Here is a 22,030-nt window from a genome sequence, read left to right as displayed (position 1 = left end):
GTAACCACTACGTTACCAGAGCTCCTTTCATGTAGACGTAGTATGTAAGAAATAAGTGATACTATGCTTTTAAAAAGTTAACTTAGCAGTCAATACCATATACTTTGCTTTCTGTCCCAATTCTTTTCAAATAGGAGAATTACAGGTAGATATTATTTATTTGCTATAGCATAAGTTTGTCTCTCAGTAGACTATGAACCATTGGGTGTTGAAATGATACTGAAGAGAAAAAGCATACGTTGATGTCTATTGCTGACATTAGTGTTTCTTGGTTTCTTCTCCAAACCATTATCAGGTAACTATTTTTTTCTTGACTCTGTTAGAACCAAGTCATTAAACTGCCTTCCCCTTCAGTCTGGCAAAAATTTATCTTCTAAGATTGTTAATGATCAAAAGTGTATTCTATATGATTCACATTAAGAAAGAAAGAAACAAAAAAAACCCTCAATTTTAACTTTTGTTAATTTACTTAAATTCATCAAATATAAATACTGTCTATTAAAATGCATTGTTGTCTTATATACCATTAAGAAAGAAAATGCCATTAGTTATAAGTTTAACTCTATTTTAGGGACATTAAAAAGATAAAGAATGCTGATTGCTGTTGTAAAGTGCCATCAAGTTGGTTTCGACTCATAGCAACCCTGTATAGGGTTTCCAAGAAGCCTACATTGAGGACAAACTGACCTTGAGGTTGAGTGGTTTTCCTACAGCGCCACACATATTCTGTGGCAGTAGTAAATTTATTTTAGGAAATACATGGAATTTTATGGATAACTAGGGCTCAAACATAGCAACAGTTTTGAGGATGACGCAGGAATGGGCTTTGTGTCATTCTGTTTGCATAGGGTTGCTGTGTGTTGGAACTGACTGACACCTGACAACAACAATAGGGATTATAAATTGTTGGCTTACTTTTGAGAGTAGAATTGCAAACAAACTAGAAAGCCAAATCTGGTTAGATATATACACTTTGAATGCTTTATTAATGTTCATATATTTAATTAATACTTACGTTTTCAGGGTGCAAATGTAATGCAGCATGATACTAAGTTGCAGGAATTTCTTTGGGAAGCATTTGAACAGTTTATCTGCAGAAACTATTTAGCTATATTTTTAAAAACCACCACCAGCCAAGCCTGTTGCTGTCCAGTTAATTTCTATTCCTGGTGTTCCTGTAGGACAAAGTAGAATTGCCCTGTAAGGTTTCCAAGGATTGTGATCTTTATGGATGCAGACTGCCACAGTTTTCTCTCAAGGAGTGGCTGGTGGGATTGAACTGCCAAATTTTCATTAGTAGCTGAGCACTTAACCACTGCACCACCAAGCCTCCTCAACTCGAATAGGAAGAAGCAGTTGCTAACATGGTGTTTTTTTATCTCTGATTTTGGTAGGGTTTTCACAACATGGTATGATTGGTGTAACTCAACCACGAAAAGTAGCTGCCATATCTGTTGCTCAGAGAGTTGCTGAAGAAATGAAATGTGCTCTGGGATCCAAAGTAGGATACCAAGTTCGTTTTGATGATTGCAGCTCTAAGGTACAAACACTTTGTTGGTATGCTTCTAGTACTGTAAACTTACTGAACGGGGAGTTAAAGTTATGAAGAATTTAAAATTTTAATACCTTATATTTTAAAGAAACAAAGTCTCAGACTAGAATTAGTTTGTGTTGTCTATTGTTAATGCTTTTCTGTGAAGAGTATTTTCCCTCAATTCTCCCTCCTCAATTAGCTGATGACAGTTATGTTTACTTTTAATAGGTTTCTCTTATGTTTTTCAGCTGTAAGAATTTTTGCATTTATATTTGTGTGTGTACTTGAATTCAGTGGAAATCTGGCAATTAACAAAATCATTAAGAAAGTATTAAGCATCTTCTGTCTGCATAGTGGAGTCCAGGTGTGGCTCTGGGGGTTAATATGCTGGACTGCAAGGTCTGTGTGAACCGCACGGTTGGTGATTCAAGCTTACCAACCGCTCCTCAGAAACCCTTATGCAGGGTCGCTATAAGTTGGAACTCACTTGGTGGCACTTAACAAAAACAACAATCTGCATAGTACTAATGAGCTTAAAATGTTTTTTTTTAATAGTTAGTAGTTATAATTTATATCCATTGGGATTTACATATGGTTTTGTAATACAAATGGCTATCAGTGTGGTACAGAATGAGTTTCCACAAAATGCTATCTTGGCCTTCCTAGTGGTCACTGCTGGGAACTTTTCCGGCTCTCTTTTCTTCCCTTGCTAGTTCCCCTAGCCTTTGGATCTTTCTCTTGACTTGGTCTAATGCTAGTCTAGTGAGGCTGTATTTTATGGAAGAATGGGTAAATGTTCATTTTTCTCTAAAATGCTGTTCTATTTCTGAAGTTATTTTTCTCTCCATTGCTGGCCAGTTTGAAATTGAAAAAAGTTGTGAGTTGCTTTTTCAGATGGCAGAGTCTGTTGATTATGATGTCCAAGATACCACTCTAGATGGCAAAATGAAAGAAATATTTCCTATTTTCTCTGTTTCTCAGTACCCCTAAATTGTCTAAAACAGTGGCTTAGACAAAGAGAATGAATTCCATTTCATTATTTCCCCATAGTTTGTTCACTTGAAACCATTGTGTTACTTTACCACTTTTCACTGAATGTATTGTGTTTCTATTGCCTCCACTTGTTGCTTTATCTTGCAACATCCACCTTAATTCCTAATTTCTGTCTCTGTACAGTTAACACTTTTCATAGTTTTCTGTTTTTGTTTTGGACTGTTTAATGTTTTGTTTTGTTTAGTCAGATTAGTTTGATCACTTCATGTCTACATTTTGCAGAAAAATTTAACTGGGAGAAGTAATAAAATTCTGTAGTGCTGTAATTTGGTGCTCTGCTCTTTGAACATTAGGAAACAGCAATCAAATACATGACTGACGGATGTTTACTGAAACATATTCTAGGAGATCCAAATCTTACTAAATTCAGTGTCATTATTTTGGATGAAGCCCATGAGAGAACTCTAACTACAGTGAGTATTATAATATGTTGGGGGTTTTTTAGATAGTTTTACTTCTTGGGATAGCTTTTTACTATATAGAGAATTGCCTTTTCTTACATTTTAACCAATTCAAATAGGAATTACTTGTTTAGAATACTAATATATTTAAAATAACCTGGCAGTTACATTTACTTTTTTTCAGGACATCTTATTTGGTTTATTAAAGAAGCTATTTCAGGAGAAGTCTCCTAACAGAAAAGAACATTTAAAGGTGGTGGTGATGTCAGCAACTATGGAATTAGCCAAGCTCTCTGCATTCTTTGGAAACTGTCCAATATTCGATATACCTGGAAGACTTTATCCTGTCAGAGAGAAATTCTGCAATTTGATTGGCCCACGCGACAGAGAAAATACTGCATATATCCAAGCGGTACTTCTTGGCATCCTTTTGATAACTTTTTTGAATCTGTGATTTTAGTTCATTGAATTGTTTGCGATAATTTGTTTGTTCCCTTTACTATTTTTAGTGACAGCTGTTGTGGGTCTGGGAACTTTTGGGTGTCTAAATTTATTTTTTTTGTGGAGGAAGTCAGGGAACTGGTGGGACTGGGGGCAACTGTATTTCAAATAGCATATTATAATTGTGTGTCTTGTTTTAGATTGTGAAAGTGACCATGGATATCCATTTGAATGAAATGGCTGGAGACATCTTGGTTTTTCTGACTGGTGAGCATTCTGTTTCAGATTTAAACATGTTCACTGTATGAAAACGGAATGACAAGAGGATAGGATAGCTACCTCATTGTTGGCAATCTGGACTTTCCTCACCTGTTGCCCTCTCTTTTTAGGTTTTTCTGAATAGTTTTAAATATAAGATATACAAGATAATTCTACACTGCCATAAGAAATATCAGACTTGTTAGTAATTATGTGTAAAACACACTGACCTTTTCATAAAAAGATGTTGAATGCTGAAGTATTATTTTTATTAGTCTATTTTATGTAGAGCTATTACCAGACTAAAACAGTTCTGTGTCTCAATGATTAATTCCATTGTTTCAAAACACATTCCACCAGCGTCTTTATTCTTTGAATGGTAGGATGGTGCTGTGTGATAGCAGTACATAAGGTGTGGAATTCATGGCTTAGAGACAAGCTTTTGGCAGTTTTATGGAGGTCAAAAATAGAACAGTTAAATCTTATACTAATGTGACTCTTCAAGTAGCAGCATCCTGCTAACAGGAATGAATCATTTCCTTGCTCACCTCCTACTTTGTCTTATACTGTCAGAAGTGAAACACTGTAACAGTTTTTGCCTTTTCCTAATTACGTAACAATTTTGATACACATCTAAAGACAGTATCTCTGGTGGTAGTGGTGGTGGTTATGTGCCCTAGAGTCCGTTCTGACTCAAAGCGACCCTATACAGGGTTTCCAAGGCTGTAAATCTTTACCGGAGCAGAAAGCTTCATCTTTCTCCCGCAGAACAGCTGGTAGTTTCGAACTGCTGACCTTATGTGAAAAATTTAATTTTGCTGCGCCTTCCTTAGGTACTCTTATTAACAGGACGAAAGGGTTGGAGGTTATAGACATTTTTGTTCCCTTGTTGTTGTTCGGTGCCATTGAGTTGGTACTTTAGATACTTAAATTTTTTGTGATAGATTTTTATTTCTGTTTTGAATTTTATTGTGATTTGGTACGTGTGTGGTAAAATTGTTTTGTGTTCATCTCGTTTAGATCAAATGAAAGATTTAAAATACTTGATATATAGAACTAATTTCTATCTAGGGACTTTTTGTTTTCAGTCTTAAGTTAATTTTGCTGTTCTATTTCTGAAGTTATTTTTCTTTTGATTGCAGGCCAGTTTGAAATTGAAAAAAGTTGTGAGCTGCTTTTTCAGATGGCAGAGTCTGTTGATTATGATTATGATGTCCAAGATACCACTCTAGATGGCTTGCTGATATTGCCGTGTTATGGATCTATGACAACAGGTAATTCCTCATTAGAATAGAAATGTTGATTGATTTGAAGGAAAAAAAAAAAAAACTTATCAGAGGTAAATTTCTAAAATGAAGAGTATAATTTCTTGATAGTAATACCATAATTTGCCACACTACAGAATTTTTAAAAAATCATATATATTCAGATATGAGGGGGCTTCAGAAAGTTCATGGGAAAATGGAATAAAGGGCTAATTTTCCCATGAACTTTATGAAGCCCCTGATGATGCCTAAGGTTAAGCATAGTGAATAGTTTTACATTTGAGTTGCTGTGTGTTATGTAGTCTACTTTTCATTAATTACCCTATTTTGTGAATTCAAAGAGCAAGTACAAATTCTTACTGTGTTCAAGTTTTACCATGGTAAATTTGGTTGAAAGAGATATAGCATTCTTTTGTAAAACTAGTTGATTATGGAATTTGACTTGTAAAACTTAGGAAAACTGACCTCGGCTTCCTATTTGTAGTTTGTCTGGGATTAGCTGTTAAGTTTTTTATATTTGAGGTGCAGTTTGCTTTGGGTTGAGCTGGTGATTCCTCTTGAGAGTAACAAAAGAAGTTTAGGAATATATGTATTAGTAAATAACCATAGACTGTATGCTATTTTCAAGTATGTTTTGTGACATTTTAAGCCCTTTTTCTCAGTATTATAAGCACAGATCTCTATTTTAATACCTTCAAAGGTATTTTTTAGGGGCACTATTAGTAGCGTAGTGGTTACGAATCGGGCTGTGAACTGCAAGGTCAGCAGTTAGAAACTACCAGCTGTTCCGTGGGAGAAAGAGGAGGCTTTCTGTTCCCGTAAAGATTTATAGCCTCGGAAACCCTGTACAGGGTCGCTATGAGTCGGAACCGACTCCATGGCACGTAACAACAACAACAATTAGTTATTTTGGAGTCCTGGTGTGGCGCTGTGGGTTAATGCGCCAGACTGCAAAGCTGTTTGAACTGAAAGGTTGGCGGTTCAAGCTCACCAGCTGCTCCTTGGGAACCCCATACAGGGTCGCTATGGGTCGGAATCGACTCGACGACACTTGACAACAACAATTAGTTATTTTAGGTTTTCATTGTTTTCTGGAAACTTGCTCCCCTGACTTAGAATTTACATTGCAACTGATAAAAGAATTCAAACTCTCCATATGGTTACTTACCACAGTATAGTATATTTTCTTCTACATTTCAGTAAATCATTTCTTTCTTTTCTTCATATCTTACACATTGAAAATAATGTTCTGTATTTAATGCCATGTTTAATTTCCTGCTATTGACCTTGTATACCTCAAATCTAATGTATTTTGTTCCTATTCATTTGTGTTTTGATGTTACGATGCTAGTAATGTTGTTGCTAAGTGCTGTTGAGTTGGTCCAGCTCATAGCTACCCTGTATAGGGTTTCCAAGGCTATATATCTTTACAGGAGTAGAAAGCCTCATCTTTCTCCCATGGAGCAGCTGGTGGCTCAAACCTTGTCCATTGCTTCTTGTTCAGAGCCACCATGCTCCCTGATGCTAGTGATAGTCTTCTTGAAATACTGTCCTCTGAGTTAATGTTTAATTATTTGGTTTTCATGATGACTTTTTCTCTGAGGCTGCTTCCTCAAATTGATTCCAAATTATAGCTACCCTGTACAGGGATTCCAAGGAGCAGCTGGTGAGTTTGAACTGCTGACCTTGCGGTTAGCAGTCCATTGCTTATCCTACAGTGCCACACTAGGACCTCATTAAAATCAACTAAATTTGGATTTCATTTTGTTTGCAAACATACTGCTTACCCAAAATAAACCCCAGGCTACCACTGGGCATCTCATGGAGATATAAGACACCTTATTTAGAAATGATCACTGTATTCCTTGAATTCTTAGAAAATGCCTTGTTATGCCTATGGAATGATTCATTACTTTAGCTTACATTTGGAGTTGCTATTTTTTTAAGCTGAGAAGTTCGTACTTAATTCTTTTCTAATGTCAAACAACAAAATTAAACATGTATTTGCCAAGTTTAGTAAAGCCACTGATTCTACATTCTGGCTGTAGATACTTGTTCCCTTGTGCCAGTGCATATATTTTGGGCAGGTCCCCTTTTAGCTAGTCAGCTGCCATTTCAGCCACATTTCCTTATTATGAGAGAGGATAAATGCGTGTGGTATCTTTTTCCTCACAGTTGGATATCTCTTTTAGGAAAATCTTTCTTGATGTCTTTATAGTACTTGTGACACCGATGATATATGTTGTTGTTGTTAAGTTTCCAATGAGTGATTGTGAGCTTGAACTGCTTGCTTTGCAGTTCAGATGGCTTTGCAATTTGGTGCATTAACCCACAGCGCCACACCAGGATCCCTATTAAAGTGTAAGCTTAGATAAATGTTTCTTTATAGTTGCCTCTCTTCAACTCTTGTGCTATTTCTTGACTCCTATGGTAGGCAGCAGCATTTGCAAGGCAAAGTGGAGCCAGTGGACTCATGCACATACATACATATACTCTCATCGGGTTTGCTTCTCAATTGGACAGTCTGATTATGAAGGACTGCTGAACGTGTCTGCCTACTCCACCCTCTTGCCCCAGAAGTCTTCCCTCATCTATTTTGTGTTCATCTGTATTTGCTGTTACCTTAACCTGAGCTTGTTTCCCTTTTGTCTCCCAGTTCCCTGCTGGTAACCTGCTGTTTTGTTTGTGTAGTGCAGCCAGCTCTAGGAAAGCCTTTTATGCAGCTTGCTTTTATCTCTTTGTCATTCAAACCACATTGTGCCTCTTGTGTTATAGTTATTCTATCCCCTCTAGGAGATTGTAAACTTCCTGAGGGCAAGTACTAAATAAATGTTGAAGATGTCCTGATCATATATTTGTTAAACTTGAGTTCCAGATTTTTCACTTTGTGCTAGACATTCTGTTAATGTCTTGCATCAAATTCTGTGGGTAGAATTTTAGTTGCTTTTTTCTGTGCAATCTCCCTTTGACTTTTCTCTTTTGTTAAAGCTATTTTAGTTCTTCTATTTCTTTAGGGGACAACCAAACCCCACAAAAATTTATAAACTGAAATATGCCATTTGTTTCATGAATGACAACTATTTATTTGTAATTAAGGGGTTTAGCAGTAAAAATAATCATCTAATTCATTGTCTTTTAGGCTTTTTGGGTCAGGGATGATACACATTTTATTAAAAAGATGATAAGAGCTATATGGCCTTTTTCTCTAGAAAAAACATTCGTATTCACTTTTATGATCAATGTTGTCCAGTTACCTTCTGGCATTGACTGTTGTTAATACAGAGCAATCTGAGACCAACCTGTTTTGTTTTTTACTTTACTTGTGATTTGCTTTTTCTGTCTGGTTTCTTCAAAATTTCTTTGTTTATTTTCAGAGTTCATCAGTTTTAGTTAGATGTATTTTTCAATTTTGAGTGTTTTATATTAAACTATACTGAAATTTGATAGACTGTTTCAGAAAGAAACTTTATGTAGGTATAATTTATATAGTTTTTAAATGCCTATTTAAAGTGTATAGTTCAATGAGTTTTGACAAACACACACGTATGTATATATATATATACATATATATATACACACACACACATACATAGCGTAGTGGTTACGAATCAGGCTGTGAACTGCAAGGTCAGCAGTTTGAAACTACCAGCTGTTCCGCGGGAGAAAGATGAAGCTTTCTGTTTCCGTAAAGATTTACAGCCTCGGAAACCCTGTACAGGGTTGCTTTGAGTCAGAACCGACTCCAGGGTACACAACAACAACAAACAAACATGCATATAACCTGTTGTTGTTGATTCCTTTCTGACTCATGTGTCCCTACTGGACAAAATCAAACTGTTCCGTAGGGTTTGTTTCCAAGGCTGTAAGTCTTTATAGAAGCAAACAGTCACATCTTTCTCTTCTAGAGCAACTAGTGAATTTGAACCACCAGTCTTTCATTTCTTAAATAAGCGCTTTAAACACGGCTTAACCAGGGTTAAACCACGCTTTAACCGGGATCCTTTGTCTGTGTATATTTGTCCACTTATATATACATAAATATATTTTCAATATTCTTGTTTCATAATAGACTTCAGAATATTTTTCTGTGTCTGCCAGTTTTCACTCTTCTTGTTAATAAAACCCTTGTACTTTACCAACTTTGAGACGGGTTGGGTAAAGTATATCAGAATCTCCAGTATGTAGGAAAATCAGGGAATGGTATAGTCAAAAGAATTGCTGTATCTTAATGTAAGTATTCAGTTTTCCCCTTGCTTCCAGAAAGTGAGAGCTTGCTTTAGAACTATAAATACATGTACATAGCATTTTCTCAACCATTTATAAACATATACAAAATTGGTATGTGCACTGTTAAGGAACATGAGTAAAATCTACAATGTGAAATAAATGTGAGTCTTGTCAAAACAGCAGTTTTAAAACTTTTTAGTTGATATGCTTACCAAAACTATAAATGAAACTAAAATTTAATATGAACCGAAGACTAAAACAAACGAGGGACTTTTAGAAATAGGCTGATTGAAAGCAGTCTTGATCATGGATGTTTATTCCAAAAGGACATTTCTGATTTATGTGAAATATAAGGGTAATGGGCGGTTTTAAAAGTGGAAAATCTTGTGTTATTTATATAATACAGTTTTTGTTTATCAGTTCATTTAAGAACTACTTATTGAATGTTATTATGGATCAGGCATTGTTCTAGATAGTAGGCATATACCTTGAACCAAAGAGTTGTTGTTAAGTGCTGTCAAGTCGATCCCAACCCATAGCGACCCTGTATAGGGTTTCCAAGGAATAGCTGGTGAGCTTGAACCACCGACCTTGCAATTCAAACGGCTTTACAGTCTGACTCAGCCCACAGCGCCACACAAATAAGTAGTAACTTAGTGTCAAAACTTATAATTTGACCTATACAATAGTGTATAATTATCCCTTGGTATCCACAGAAGAGAGTCCTGGTGTGGCGCTGTGGGTTAATGCGCCTGACTGCAAAGCCATTTGAACTGCAAGGTTGGCGGTTCAAGCTCACCAACTACTCCTCAGAAACCCTACACAGGGTCGCTGTGGGTCGAGATCGACTCGACGGCACTTAACAACAACAACATCCAAAGAAGATTGGTTCTAGTACCCCCACAATTACCAAAACCCACTGATGCTCAAGTCCCTTACACAAAATGACATGTTACAGGTATGCGTTGCCTAACATCCATGATGTAGTCTATGAAATAGGATGTTAAATGATTTGGACAGTGTGAGAACATCATATTAAAACCTTAATGGGAGTCTGCTTCTAATTATTTTCATTGGTGGTGTTGCCACAGCTGACAAAGGCTGAAAGAACTGGCAGCAGCAGAGTGGGAGGAAGTGAGTGGGGAGGGAGCAGAGTGTGCCCTGCCCTATCCTGCCTGCTGTTCTGCTCACCTGAGCAACAGAAGTCCACGGCCATCACCATGGCGAGTTCACCAGACAAAGTCTGAGAGACCGCACCTAGAGCCTTGTCCGCTTCCCTATGTGCCTGCGCCCTATACATGATCCAGTGTTGCAGGAGTCTGGGTTTGAGTGTCTTTAAAACCATTAAGGGAAAATAATACAAGGGGTGCTGCTTTTAGAAAAAAAACCTTTATGGGGAGTCGTGATGTGGCACTGTAGGACAAGTATTTCACAAGGAAATAAGTGCTATAAAGGTTAACTTCTAGAAATGTATCTATAAAGATGTTTTGGAAAAAACGTAGTGTAAGCATAGTGGTTAAGAATTGGGCTGCTAATCTCACAGTCAGCAGTTCGAAACTATCAGCTGTTCCGCAGGAGAAAGATGAGGCTTTTTGCTCCTGTAAAGATTTACAGCCTTGGAAACCCTATACAGGGTCACTGTGAGTTGGAATCGACTCCATGGCATACCACCACCACCACCACTACCACTATATGTAAATCATAGGCTCTCTTCTCCAGTAACGATGTACAGCCTCTGAAACCTATTTCCAGACTTGCTATGAGTCAGTACCGACTTGAGGGCACACAACAATAGCATATGTAAATCTTGGATAGGCCACTTTACCTGTCTGTTAGATGAGAGGGTTGGCCTAATTTCATGATTTAAAGCTGTTCATCGTGTTGCTCCTTTTCTTCTGTAACTGTGCACTTGTTTCAATCTTAATAGTCCAGTTTTGGTCTGTTGTATATTGGGAATAATAGAGATCTTTGTAACATTTTATTTGAAAATGGATTTTTACTTCTTATTTCTTAAGATTTTCTTGACTGTAGGAAAGAAGCCAATTAGGGGTTGCTGAAGTAGAAAAAAGTGACTTTTCAACATAGTACTAGTATATCTCAAGGAGATCAAATGGCAGTCAGGCATTTAAAAATATATTTGTTTCTTTATAAAGTTGTACCACTGTGGTGTTGTTAAATACCATTGAGTCATTTCTGACCCTTAGTGACCCTGTATAGAGTTTCCGAGGAGCAGCTGGTGAGCTTGAACTTCCAACTTTGCAGTTCAGATGGCTTTGCATTCTAGTGCATTTACCCACAGCACCACACCAGGATACCACTGTACTAAAATATAATTGTTGTTGGTGCTAAGTGCTGTCGAGTCGGCTCCAACCCATAGTAACCTTGTATAGGGTTTCCAAGAAGCAGCTGGTGAGCTTGAACCGCCGACCTTGCAGTTCAAATGGCTTTGCAGTCCGGCGCATTAACCCACAGCTCCACACCAGTATATATATGAGAAATAATAAATACGTACCAAATAAAAGGAGTCCTGGGTATGACGCTGTCGGATAAGCACTACACTGTTAACTGCAACATTGGCAGTTCATAGCTTCCAGTCACTCCTTCCGAGGAGTGTGAAGTCACTGTGAATCAGAACCGACTCCATGATACTTAACAACAACAACAAAATGAAAAGTCTAAAGGGATGTAGTGAAAAATAGAAGTAGAAATATACTAATCATTTCTTTTCATATCTCAGTGGATTGGCATGAATACTTGAAATGATCACTCCTGACTCTGGAGATCATTGGCATGAATGATCTACCCAACTCTTTTGCTTGCAGTTTCTTGACATCTTAGACTCATGTGGTGATTTTCTTGAGCCTACTTCAACCACCTATTCACATACTTAGAGAATTTGTCAGCACCATATTTTCTGTAGCCTCAATTTTAATCACCTATTCTCTGTTTTCCCCAACTCACTGTACTGTTCCTAATGTAACAATTTTCAGAACGCACTGAGACCTGTCCTTTACCAACTTTCATTTTCCTTCTTTCCTCATACTGTAATCATTTCTTTGTAAACATTCTGAACTCTCTTGCCCTGTTCTCTGTTTAACCTGGCAGGAGAGCAAGTTTGGCTAAACCTATCTTTCTACTTAATTCACAGCTGCTAGGAATCTAGAAGGGAGCCCTGGTGGTTGCAGTGGTTAAAGTACTCGGCTACTAACAGAAAGGTCAGTGGTTGAAACCCACCAGCTGCTCTGCGGGAGAAAGATTTGACATTTTACTTACGTAAAAATTGATAGCCTCGGAAACCCTATGGGTAGTTCGACTCTGTTGTACAGGATCACTCAAAAATCAGCTCTGTGACAGTGGGTTACAAACCTAGAAGTACTCTCTTTCCAGTTCTCATGGCTGAGTTTGTTATTTTCTCTATTTAGATTAATTTTCTCTTTATGTACATTGTTGTTGTTGTTAAGAGCCATTGAGTCAATTCTGACCCATAGCAACCCTGTAATGGGTTTCCAAGGAGTGGCTGGTGAGCTTGAACCGCCGACCTTGCAGTTCAAACGGCTTTGCAGTCTGATGCATTAACTCACAGCACCACACCAGTCACTTCCATATGGTTCCAAAATTTATTTTTCCTCTTTGCAAGAGACTGGCCTAGTCAAATTGACAGTCTTGAACCTTGTCCCAAATTTACAGGAGAATCTGATTGGCTCAGCTTGGGGGAGATGTTCATCCCTAGTGCTAAACACTTCTAGAATATAAGTATTTGAATAGGTGGTTGAGGTAGGTGGAAGGAAAGATCACATGAGCCTAAGATGGCCAGAGAGGCAAAGTACCATACTACAAGCATTGCTGGTTGAGGCCCACCCCTCAGAATGTATGGAAATTGGAAATGGTTGCGGTGTTCCTTCTTTAAAGAGGTAGTCATGAGTTGGGCAGACCCCCCACCCCCGTTCCCTAAAAGTCACAACTGCTTAGCTAATTAGTCTTTAAGGCAGAGGAGAGGTCCTTAATCTAGATATTAAGGACACTCTAAATTTGTTTGAAAAACATTGGGGGGCCTTTTACTGGAGAAGTTCATAGTTTTTATATGAACTACATAAAAGATTCTGCTAGAGAATATCTTTCAGCAGTAATAATCTATGATTTCTTGAATCTAGAAATCTTAACAATGAAAGGTGAAGAAACATTTGTTTTTACTGTTAGATTTGAAGTTCATTAGATGACAACAAAACTTTTAATGAAAAGGATTTCTTGAAAACTTGTAAATTGGTATGTTTTCTTTATATATATTTTAGATCAACAGAGGAGAATATTTTTGCCACCTCCACCTGGAATTAGGAAGTGTGTTATATCCACTAATATTTCTGCAACTTCTTTGACAATAGACGGAATCAGGTACAGTTTTTGAAATTTCTCTTAAAGTCAAGGGTAGTACTTAGTAATTTATAAGGCATTATTGTTTGTTTGTTTGTTTGTTTATTTGTGCTCTCTGCTAATTCTCTCTTTGCCTACTTTCTGTAAGTTCTTAATTTATAATCACCTATGCTTTTTAAATAATCAGTTGATTGTTGTCAGCATGAAATTGAAGTAGGAGGTGCAAACTGTATTTCTGTTCACACTTTTTAATTACTTGGGAACTTCAGACCTTCTCTTCCCAAGTTTAAGATTATGTGCAATGCTTTATGGGTTTCACTGAATGGGAAGCTGAGTGTGTTTTTCCACATTCACATTACCAGCACATATATTCCCCTCTTACCTTGCAGCATCACTTGGTATAGTAAGCTTTGTTCATCCAAGTATTTATCTGGAGGTGTTTTTTTTCTAGGTTTTTACATTTTTGTGAAGGGGAACTGTTGTGCAGCTCTCTTACAGTTTTGGGATATTGTAAATGATGTCATCATATTTTAAGAGTTATAATCCAGAGAAACACCTGGACATTTTATCTGGGCTGATAGTTAATGTTAAATTCTTTTAGACTGTTTGTTGAACAGTCTAAATATCATTTGGGATATTTAGCTTTTACCCAGTATATTCTACATCGTAAATCTGTTGGTCAGCGATAGAAAGGCTGGACCTGAGTCGTAAATACCCTGCATATTTCTTGAGGATAAAATGATCATCTAGTTCTGAGAGGAAGTTTAATTTCCTCTGCTTTGGAAATAATGGCTTCACTATGGACTTAGGGGAGCAGCTCAACTGAATAAACTGACCTGCAATTTTCTGTTTCTAGCAAGTCTGTTTGTGAATGTTCCCTTACTAAATGATAGATTGACTACAATTCTTTACTTAAATTCTCTCCTTTACTTGCTTTTCATTTAATTGTGTAAAAATGGCATGTTATGTTAAAGGCTCATTGGAGTTAGATTTTGATCCTGTTAGAATAGTCTAGAGCTGACTTGCAAGTTTTATTTTTTTTCTCTCTCTCTTTTATTCATGCGCTGAATTTGTTCAGTTTTAAGTTAAAAAAAAGTTGTTGAGAAAAAAATATATTATTTTTACTAGTCATACAAATTCTAGAGCTTTACATATATTCAATATATGCTTGTGAGAAGGGTATTAACGTTCCCAGTAAGGGTATGACAAATACATAGTTCATTTATGTACAAGAAAAATAAAGATGAAAAAAACAGACCTGTGTACAAATATCATGTCAAACCTTTATGTATTTGTGGGTGTACTCCCATGCCAATTCAGCTGATGTATCTGTCCATGTCTTGTGATGTATTTTTTTTTGAGGTGAACTTCACATGACATAAAATTAACTGTTTAAAAGTAAACACTTCTGTTGGCATTTTGCACATTTACAATGCTGTCAGTCATTACATCTTGTCTAGTTCCAAAACATTGTCATCCCAAAATAAAGCCCCATACCCAGTAAGCAAGGAACCCTCATGATGCAGTGGTTAAGCATCGTGGCTGCTACCGAAAGGTTGGCAGATGAGAGCCACTCAGTGGGAGAAAGACCTGGCAGTCTGCTTTCATCAAGATTACCGTCTGGGAAACCATATGGGGTGGTTCTACTCTCCCACAGATCACTATGAATCAAAAAACACATAACTACATCACCCATTACGTAGTTACTTTCCATCTTCGGTCTTTCTAACAATTAACTCTCCGTTTCTATAGATTGGTTGTTTTGGGTATTTCATATAATGGGTGACTTAACTGTGTTTAGTTTCTTGCACGTCACATGGTGTTTTGGAAAGTCATTCGAGTAGTAGCATGTATCAGTACTTCATTCTTTTTGTGGCTGAATGCTTTCCCATTGTATGTAAATATCATAATTTGTTTATCCATTAATTTTGATAAACATTTGGGTTGTTTCCATCTTTTGGCTGTTGTAAATAATACTGTTGTGGGCATTCGTAAAGAAGTATTTGCCCCAGTACCTGTTTTCACTCCTTTTAGGTATTTATATACCTAGGAGTGCAAATGGTATGTCACAGGGTAATTCCATGTTGAATTTTTGGAGGAACTGTCATTTTCATTTCCTTTCAGCAATGTTAGGGTTCTATTTACTTAACTTTCACATTTTATACCAAGCATAAAAGGCTTTATATACTAGTGACTTTGTTAGAAAGAAGAATTAGAAATGCTTAAAATTTCACAAGTCTTTCTTTACGTCCCAGAAATATAATTTGTTTCATTCTCCTTAGGTATGTGGTAGATGGTGGCTTTGTGAAACAATTAAATCACAACCCAAGATTAGGGTTGGACATCCTGGAGGTGGTTCCAATTTCAAAGTAAGTCACTGTATTAAGTCATTTTGTTCAATAAACAGTTGACTAGATGGTTTCTAGTTGGTTTAGGAATAGGAAGTTGAATTGCTTGAGACATTTACCATAAAACATTTTGGGAACTTCTTTTTCCCCTCTCCCCTTTTAAGGAGTGAGGCATTACAGCGAAGTGGACGAGCTGGTAGAACTTCCTCAGGAAAATGCTATCGGATCTATAGTAAAGATTTTTGGAACCAGTGTATGCCTGACCACGTAATACCTGAGATTAAGAGAACTAGCTTGACATCTGTAGTTCTGACCTTAAAGTGCCTTGCCATACATGATGTTATAAGGTATGTAGATGCAACTTGAAAGGAAACATTTTCTACAGTGAGGCCAGGTTATTCCCCAGAAGGTTTTTTTGAAGGGCAACATTTATCTAAGGACAAAGTTGAGAAGGCATGAGAAGGTGGGTGGAATGGAAATCGGAATCACAGGGAGGAAGTGGGATAACTTGTTACATGGAGGAGATTGCATTCATTGAGATGCAGCCAATTCGTTGAATGTTCAACTGATGATCTTATCTTGTTTGTTGACCTTCACTCAATTTACAATAAAAAAGTACTTTTGAAATACTTGACTCTCCTTGTAGAGTTGAGGTTAACATGTTTTGTAGATTCAACTAAACCAAAATCAAAGGTTTCCTTGCCATTTATTGAGATTTGTCCCTTTCTGCTATTTTTAGCCTTGCCTTATGGGCTGCCTTGTGTTAATATTTATTTAGATCCCTGTTGACCATTGCTTACAGGATGGGAAGTATATAATAAGTGGCTCTAGTTCCAGTTAGAAAGTGGGTTTTTTTGGCAGGATTTTTTATATGTGACCAGTAATATTTTGCTTTCATGAAGCTTAAATTATATTGGGTAAACAAAATTCATGCACATGAAGTGAAGAATAGTAGTAACATGTTAAATTAATCAAATGTTAAACTCTGTATTTACTTGTTATATGTATAGATACGACTTTTTTTTTTCAGCTTTTTATTGTAAATTGAGTAAGGGTATTGAGTAAAGCTTAACAGTTTTACATTCAACAAATCATATACTTTGCTTCATTACATGGTTGGAATCCCCTCCATGTACCAACAGTTAACTATATTTACCTATATTCACTTTAACTATTGCATTCCTCCCTGTGTCTCCCACCACCATCTTTCCTCTGCCAGTGTCCCTCTTGTATATTGCTGGCCCTATCACCCACGCTAACATGTGTCTACCTTCTTGCCTGTGAATAACCTCCCCCTTTAACCATCATAGATTGTTTCTTTTATCAGTGGAACTTTTTAACTTCTTATAACATTGGTCCCATATAGTATTTATCTTTTTGTGATTGACTAATTTCACTCAGCATAGTGTCCTCCAGGTTCAGCCCTTTTATGATGTGTTTCACAGATTTATCATTATTCTTCAGTGTTTTGTAGTATTCCATTGTATTTATGTACCAAAGTTTGTTTACCATTTTTCTGTTGATTGGTATTTAGGCTGTTTCCATCCTTTTGATGTATCTCTTATAGACAGCATATTGAAGAACTCTGTTTTCTTATCCATTTTGCCCTCTAGGTCTCTTGACTGGTACATATAATACATTTACATTCAGTGTAATTACCAGTAGGTTTGAATTGATTGCTGTCACTTTTCTGTCTGTTTTTATGTGGTGCTGCTAGATTCTTTGTTCCACATAATTTTCTATGCTTGGTTAATTTTGTTTGTAGGTTTTCTATTCATTTTCATTTCTATTGTGTAAATGTTTACCAAATCTCATTTTCCTCTTTTTTAATATTGATGTGCAGGTGTGTTATTTTCCTTTTGGCTTACCATGTAATTTATTAATTTTTTCCCTGCATAAAACAGTCTTTTATCTTGAAATCTATTTGACTTCCTTACCATTTGGTAGTTCTCTGTCTTTATATTCTATTCCTTCTTTTTGCCTTGTAATTGACTTCATTATAAATTGTTATCACTGTTTCCCTGTTTTCAGACTTGTAGGTTTGTTTTACTTTAAATACTCCTATTATCTGTCTTAAGTTCTGGGTAGTGATGTCTTGTATGGTAATCTCAGGTTGTTGTCTGCTGTTAGTTTTCAGGCCAAAGAACACCCTTTAGCATTTTTTATAAAATTAGTCTTGTCGTTAAAAATTCCTTTAATTTTTGTTTATCAAGAAATGCCCTGATTTTGCTGTTGCATTTGAAGGAAAGCTCTTCTGGGTATATGATTCCTTTTTTTTTTTTTCTAAAAGTTTTTATTGTGTATTGAGTGAAAGTTTACAGGACAGATCATCAGTTTTACATTCAACAAATCATACACCTTGTTTCATTACAGTGATTATAATCACTTCCATGTACCTTCAGTTAACAGTATTTTTCTCTATTCACTTTAGCTTTTTTTAAAAAATGAAAAACAATAAACAATCAGGCATATATAATAATTTACACATCCAAAGGGCACATTCTTCAAGTCTGCCTCCTGGACACCAGCTCTTAGTCTCTCTCTTCCCATGAATCTAGAATCCTCAGCCGCTCCCTATCTCCATGACCCCATCTCTGCCACCATCTCTGGCTTCGCTGCTTCTCTGGATAAGGTCCCGCATTCTGCTTGTGCTCTTCTCCTTTGATGGTCCTAGGGTCCTCTGTTTCTGGACTGTAAGATTAACCACTCTCCTGTTTTTGTTACAAAATTTCTACCTTTACAATTGTGACAGTCACAATTAGTCATGATAACAATTATTCACTATTGAATCATACAAATCTTATCCTCATCTCTTTTCACCATACCCATCTAGACAAGATGAAAACTATTCATTGGGGACTCTTTTTCCCCCTCCCCCCCATACTTTTTTTATTTAATGTTTTATTGTGAATTATGTGATAGTTTGCAAGGGAGAACATTAGTTTTACATTCATTCTGTCGTATATCGTTTCATTGCCATTCATTGTTACAGTCCCCTCCATGCATCATCAACCAACCAAAGGGTATACACTACAAGCCTGTACCCCGGTCATCAGCGCACAGCCCCTCTCCCTCTCTGGATCTAAAGTCTCCAGCTGCTCCTTCTCTGCATGTCATCATCTTTGCCTCTGTCTCTGGTGTCCCTGCTTCTCTGTGTAGGGTCCTGCTCTCTGCTCTTCTCCATTGATGGTCCCGGGACCTCCGCTCCTAGACTGAAATGTTAATCATTCCCTTCCTTGCTATAAAACATCTACCTTTACATTTCCAACCCTCACAATCAGTCTTGATAACAGTTATTCACTATTGTATCACAAGAGACCTATCTGCATTTCATTTAATCAGCCCCACCTAGACAGGTTGGATACTACTCACTGGAGATTCTACCTTCCCCAATGCCCTCTGGATCTAGGATCCCTCTTGAAAGCTTGCAAGCCAGTCACTTCTTGACTTTGTAGCACCCCTCACCCCCCCACCCCCATTTGGGTAACCAGTGTCCAAGTTGCCCATCCTTGTCTACTCTGTATGTGGAGGGGGTGGGAATGATCCTTGCTGTAAGGATTTGTTTCCTCTTTTGAGCTACTACATCCATAGGTAAAAGTCAGGTATATGATTCTTGATTGGCATTTTTTTCCCTCTCAGAGTTTTGTATATGTCATTGCCTTCTTGCCTGCATGATTTCTGCTGAGAAATCAGAGCTTCGTTTTACTGGTTTTCCTTTGTAGGTAACTTCTCATTTTTCCTGAACTTATCTCAGGATTCTTTCCTTGTCTTTGGTTTTATGAAGTTTGATTTTGATGTCTTGGTGATTTTCTTAGGAAATCTTTATTGTTTGGGGCTTGTTCAGCTTCTTCTATGATTATCGTCTCAGCTTTCATGATGAGGATGGGAGCTGACCACACCTCTGATTGATCAGTGGAGCATGGAGAAAAAGAAGAAATGCCACCTTTTCTGTCACCTATGCTAATGTGTTCTGCCTGTGCTGCCAAAGCTGCTGCCAAGGTGGCGGAGCTGCATCTGGCCAGTCAGTCTCCCTCTCTCGCCGTCCTGGCTCATCCTTTCCTCCCAGCAAGCACTCTGTCTACCTCTCAGACCTTTCTTCTGAAGTTCTGTGTCTGTTTTATTTGGTCCTTTTTATCTTTGTTGTAGAGGGTCTGTGTAGTATATCTGCCCAGTTCATTGTCTTGTCAGAAGTCGTAGATAAAAAAATATTTTTGTGGTAGTTGATATTTAATACCTCACATGGTAGAGTAAGTAATGAAGGAAACTGCTCTCTTGTTCTTAAATTTGGCTTTAATTGGCTGGGAATATGAAAGTGACAGGAAGCTTGGGAGAAAGTGACCACTCATTCTAGATGAAGTAATGACTTATTCTAGATGAAGTAGTTAATTGTTGTTGTTAAAGTGCCATTGAATCGGTTCTGACTCTTGTTGTTGTTGTAAAGTGCTGTGGAGTCAGTTTCTGACTCATAGCGACCCTGTACAGGGTTTCCAAGGCTGTAAGTCTTTACGGGAGCAGAAAGCCTCATCTTTCTCCCACAGACGAGCTAATAGTTTCGAATTGCTTACCTTGCGGTTCGCAGCCCTATTTATAACCACTATGCTACCAGAGCTCCTTAGCGACCCTATAAAGGGTTTCTGAAGCTGTAAATCTTTTCAGGAGCAGAAAACCTGATCTTTCTGATGTGGCACTATGAGTTGATGCACTGTATTGCATGTCAGAACCCACTCAACGGCACGTAACAACAACAACATAGGTTTTCCAAGGAGCAGCTCGTGAGTTTGAGCCACCAACCGTGCTTGTGGTTTAAATCAACATTGCAGTCCAGTGCTTGCCCTACAGCACTACACAGATATATATGTATTGTATACTCTAGGAAAGCCAATTTCAAACTAAGTTGGATAGTTATACCTTCACAAAGTGAAAGATATTCTAAGTGGAAATATAGGTCCTAGAAAGAGTACACCATTAATAAATGAAAATTTAACTATAATCATAAATGTTGCTATGAAAAGAGCCATTTAAAGAAACATAAATTGCCAAAGTTTCCAGATAATTCTCTATTTAAAATTAATATTCACAGAGGGTAACAGAGCAGCTAATAACTACATATGAGTGTATATTAGAAATTCAGAAGCAATGATTACTTAGTATTATCTGCACTGGGTTCTTTTTCCATCTTAAGATCTGCAGTGTACTGAAAGTTCCCAAAATGCTAGAGAAAAATGACTCTCTTTAACTCATGTATAGAATAAGGAGTTACTGTCATTAAGTGCAGTTGAGTCCATTCTGACTCACAGCAACCTTGTGTAGGGTTTCCTAGGAATAGCTGGTGAGTTTGAACCACTGACCTTGTGATTTATACTGACATTGTGATCCAGCACATTATCCCACAGTGCCACACCAGGACTCCAAGAAAGAGAGGTAGGTTCAATGTATGGGATAGATGGTAAAGCATTTATAGATGTCAGAAATAAAATAAAGATTCTCAATGATTATTTTTCTTACTTTCCTGTTTTTAAAAACTCTAAAGGCAACAAATATGAATTTTTTTAAAATTTGATGACCAAGGTAGGTTTTCTCTCATTATTCCCAAATCTAACTGCCTTAAGCCTTCAGATATTACTACTTTGGCTCTGATGTAGTACTGTAGGATAAGCACTGGATTGCTAACTGCAAGGTCAGTGGCTCAGACCCTCCCACTGCTCCTTGGAAACCCTATACAGGATCACTGTGAGTTGGAACTAACTCAGCAGTGCTTAGCAACAACAAAAGAACTTGATAGACATGATGTTAAAGCCAATGTGGTTTGCCTTTGAGAAATAATACGGTACAGGTTCCCAGAAAATATGAGGACAAATTTCATGATTATTTCAACTAGGAAAAAGGGTGAATTCTGAAAACAACTACCCAGTAAGCTTGACATTGATACCTAGAAAATTCTGGCATGGTTTGTTAAAAGATGATTTAAAAGAAATTAAAAATATTTCTAATAATCAGTTGTGGTTCCTATTTGCATTTCACCTGCCTTCCCATCCCTTTTCAACTTTGTCCTTAGAAAGTGTTGCCCATGAGTGTGTATATGTCTGTAGAAGGGTACCAGTTTCTCTACACTCTCACCAGCATTTGTTGTTTTCT

General features: G+C 37.2%; 1 protein-coding gene across 2 annotated transcripts in view; it reads left to right on the top strand.

The window, feature by feature from the left end:
• Positions 1–22,030, top strand: part of DHX40 (DEAH (Asp-Glu-Ala-His) box polypeptide 40) — a 56,834-nt gene that overhangs the window by 1,460 nt on the left and 33,344 nt on the right. The window contains exons 3-10 of one of the 2 annotated variants that reach the window (XM_006832374.1): positions 1,395–1,540; positions 2,881–3,000; positions 3,173–3,400; positions 3,630–3,696; positions 4,830–4,961; positions 13,469–13,568; positions 15,830–15,916; positions 16,060–16,242. In XM_006832374.1, the coding sequence (XP_006832437.1) occupies positions 1,395–1,540; positions 2,881–3,000; positions 3,173–3,400; positions 3,630–3,696; positions 4,830–4,961; positions 13,469–13,568; positions 15,830–15,916; positions 16,060–16,242 (1,063 nt within the window). The remainder of the gene's footprint in view (positions 1–1,394; positions 1,541–2,880; positions 3,001–3,172; positions 3,401–3,629; positions 3,697–4,829; positions 4,962–13,468; positions 13,569–15,829; positions 15,917–16,059; positions 16,243–22,030) is intronic. The other variant, XM_006832375.1, reaches the window with a different exon arrangement.

This window comes from Chrysochloris asiatica, unplaced genomic scaffold (assembly GCF_000296735.1).
Source record: "Chrysochloris asiatica unplaced genomic scaffold, ChrAsi1.0 scaffold00007, whole genome shotgun sequence".
Classification (NCBI taxonomy): Eukaryota; Metazoa; Chordata; class Mammalia; order Afrosoricida; family Chrysochloridae; genus Chrysochloris; species Chrysochloris asiatica.
The sequence above is the reverse complement of the archived record's forward strand: the minus strand, read 5'-3'. Positions and strand labels throughout refer to the sequence as shown.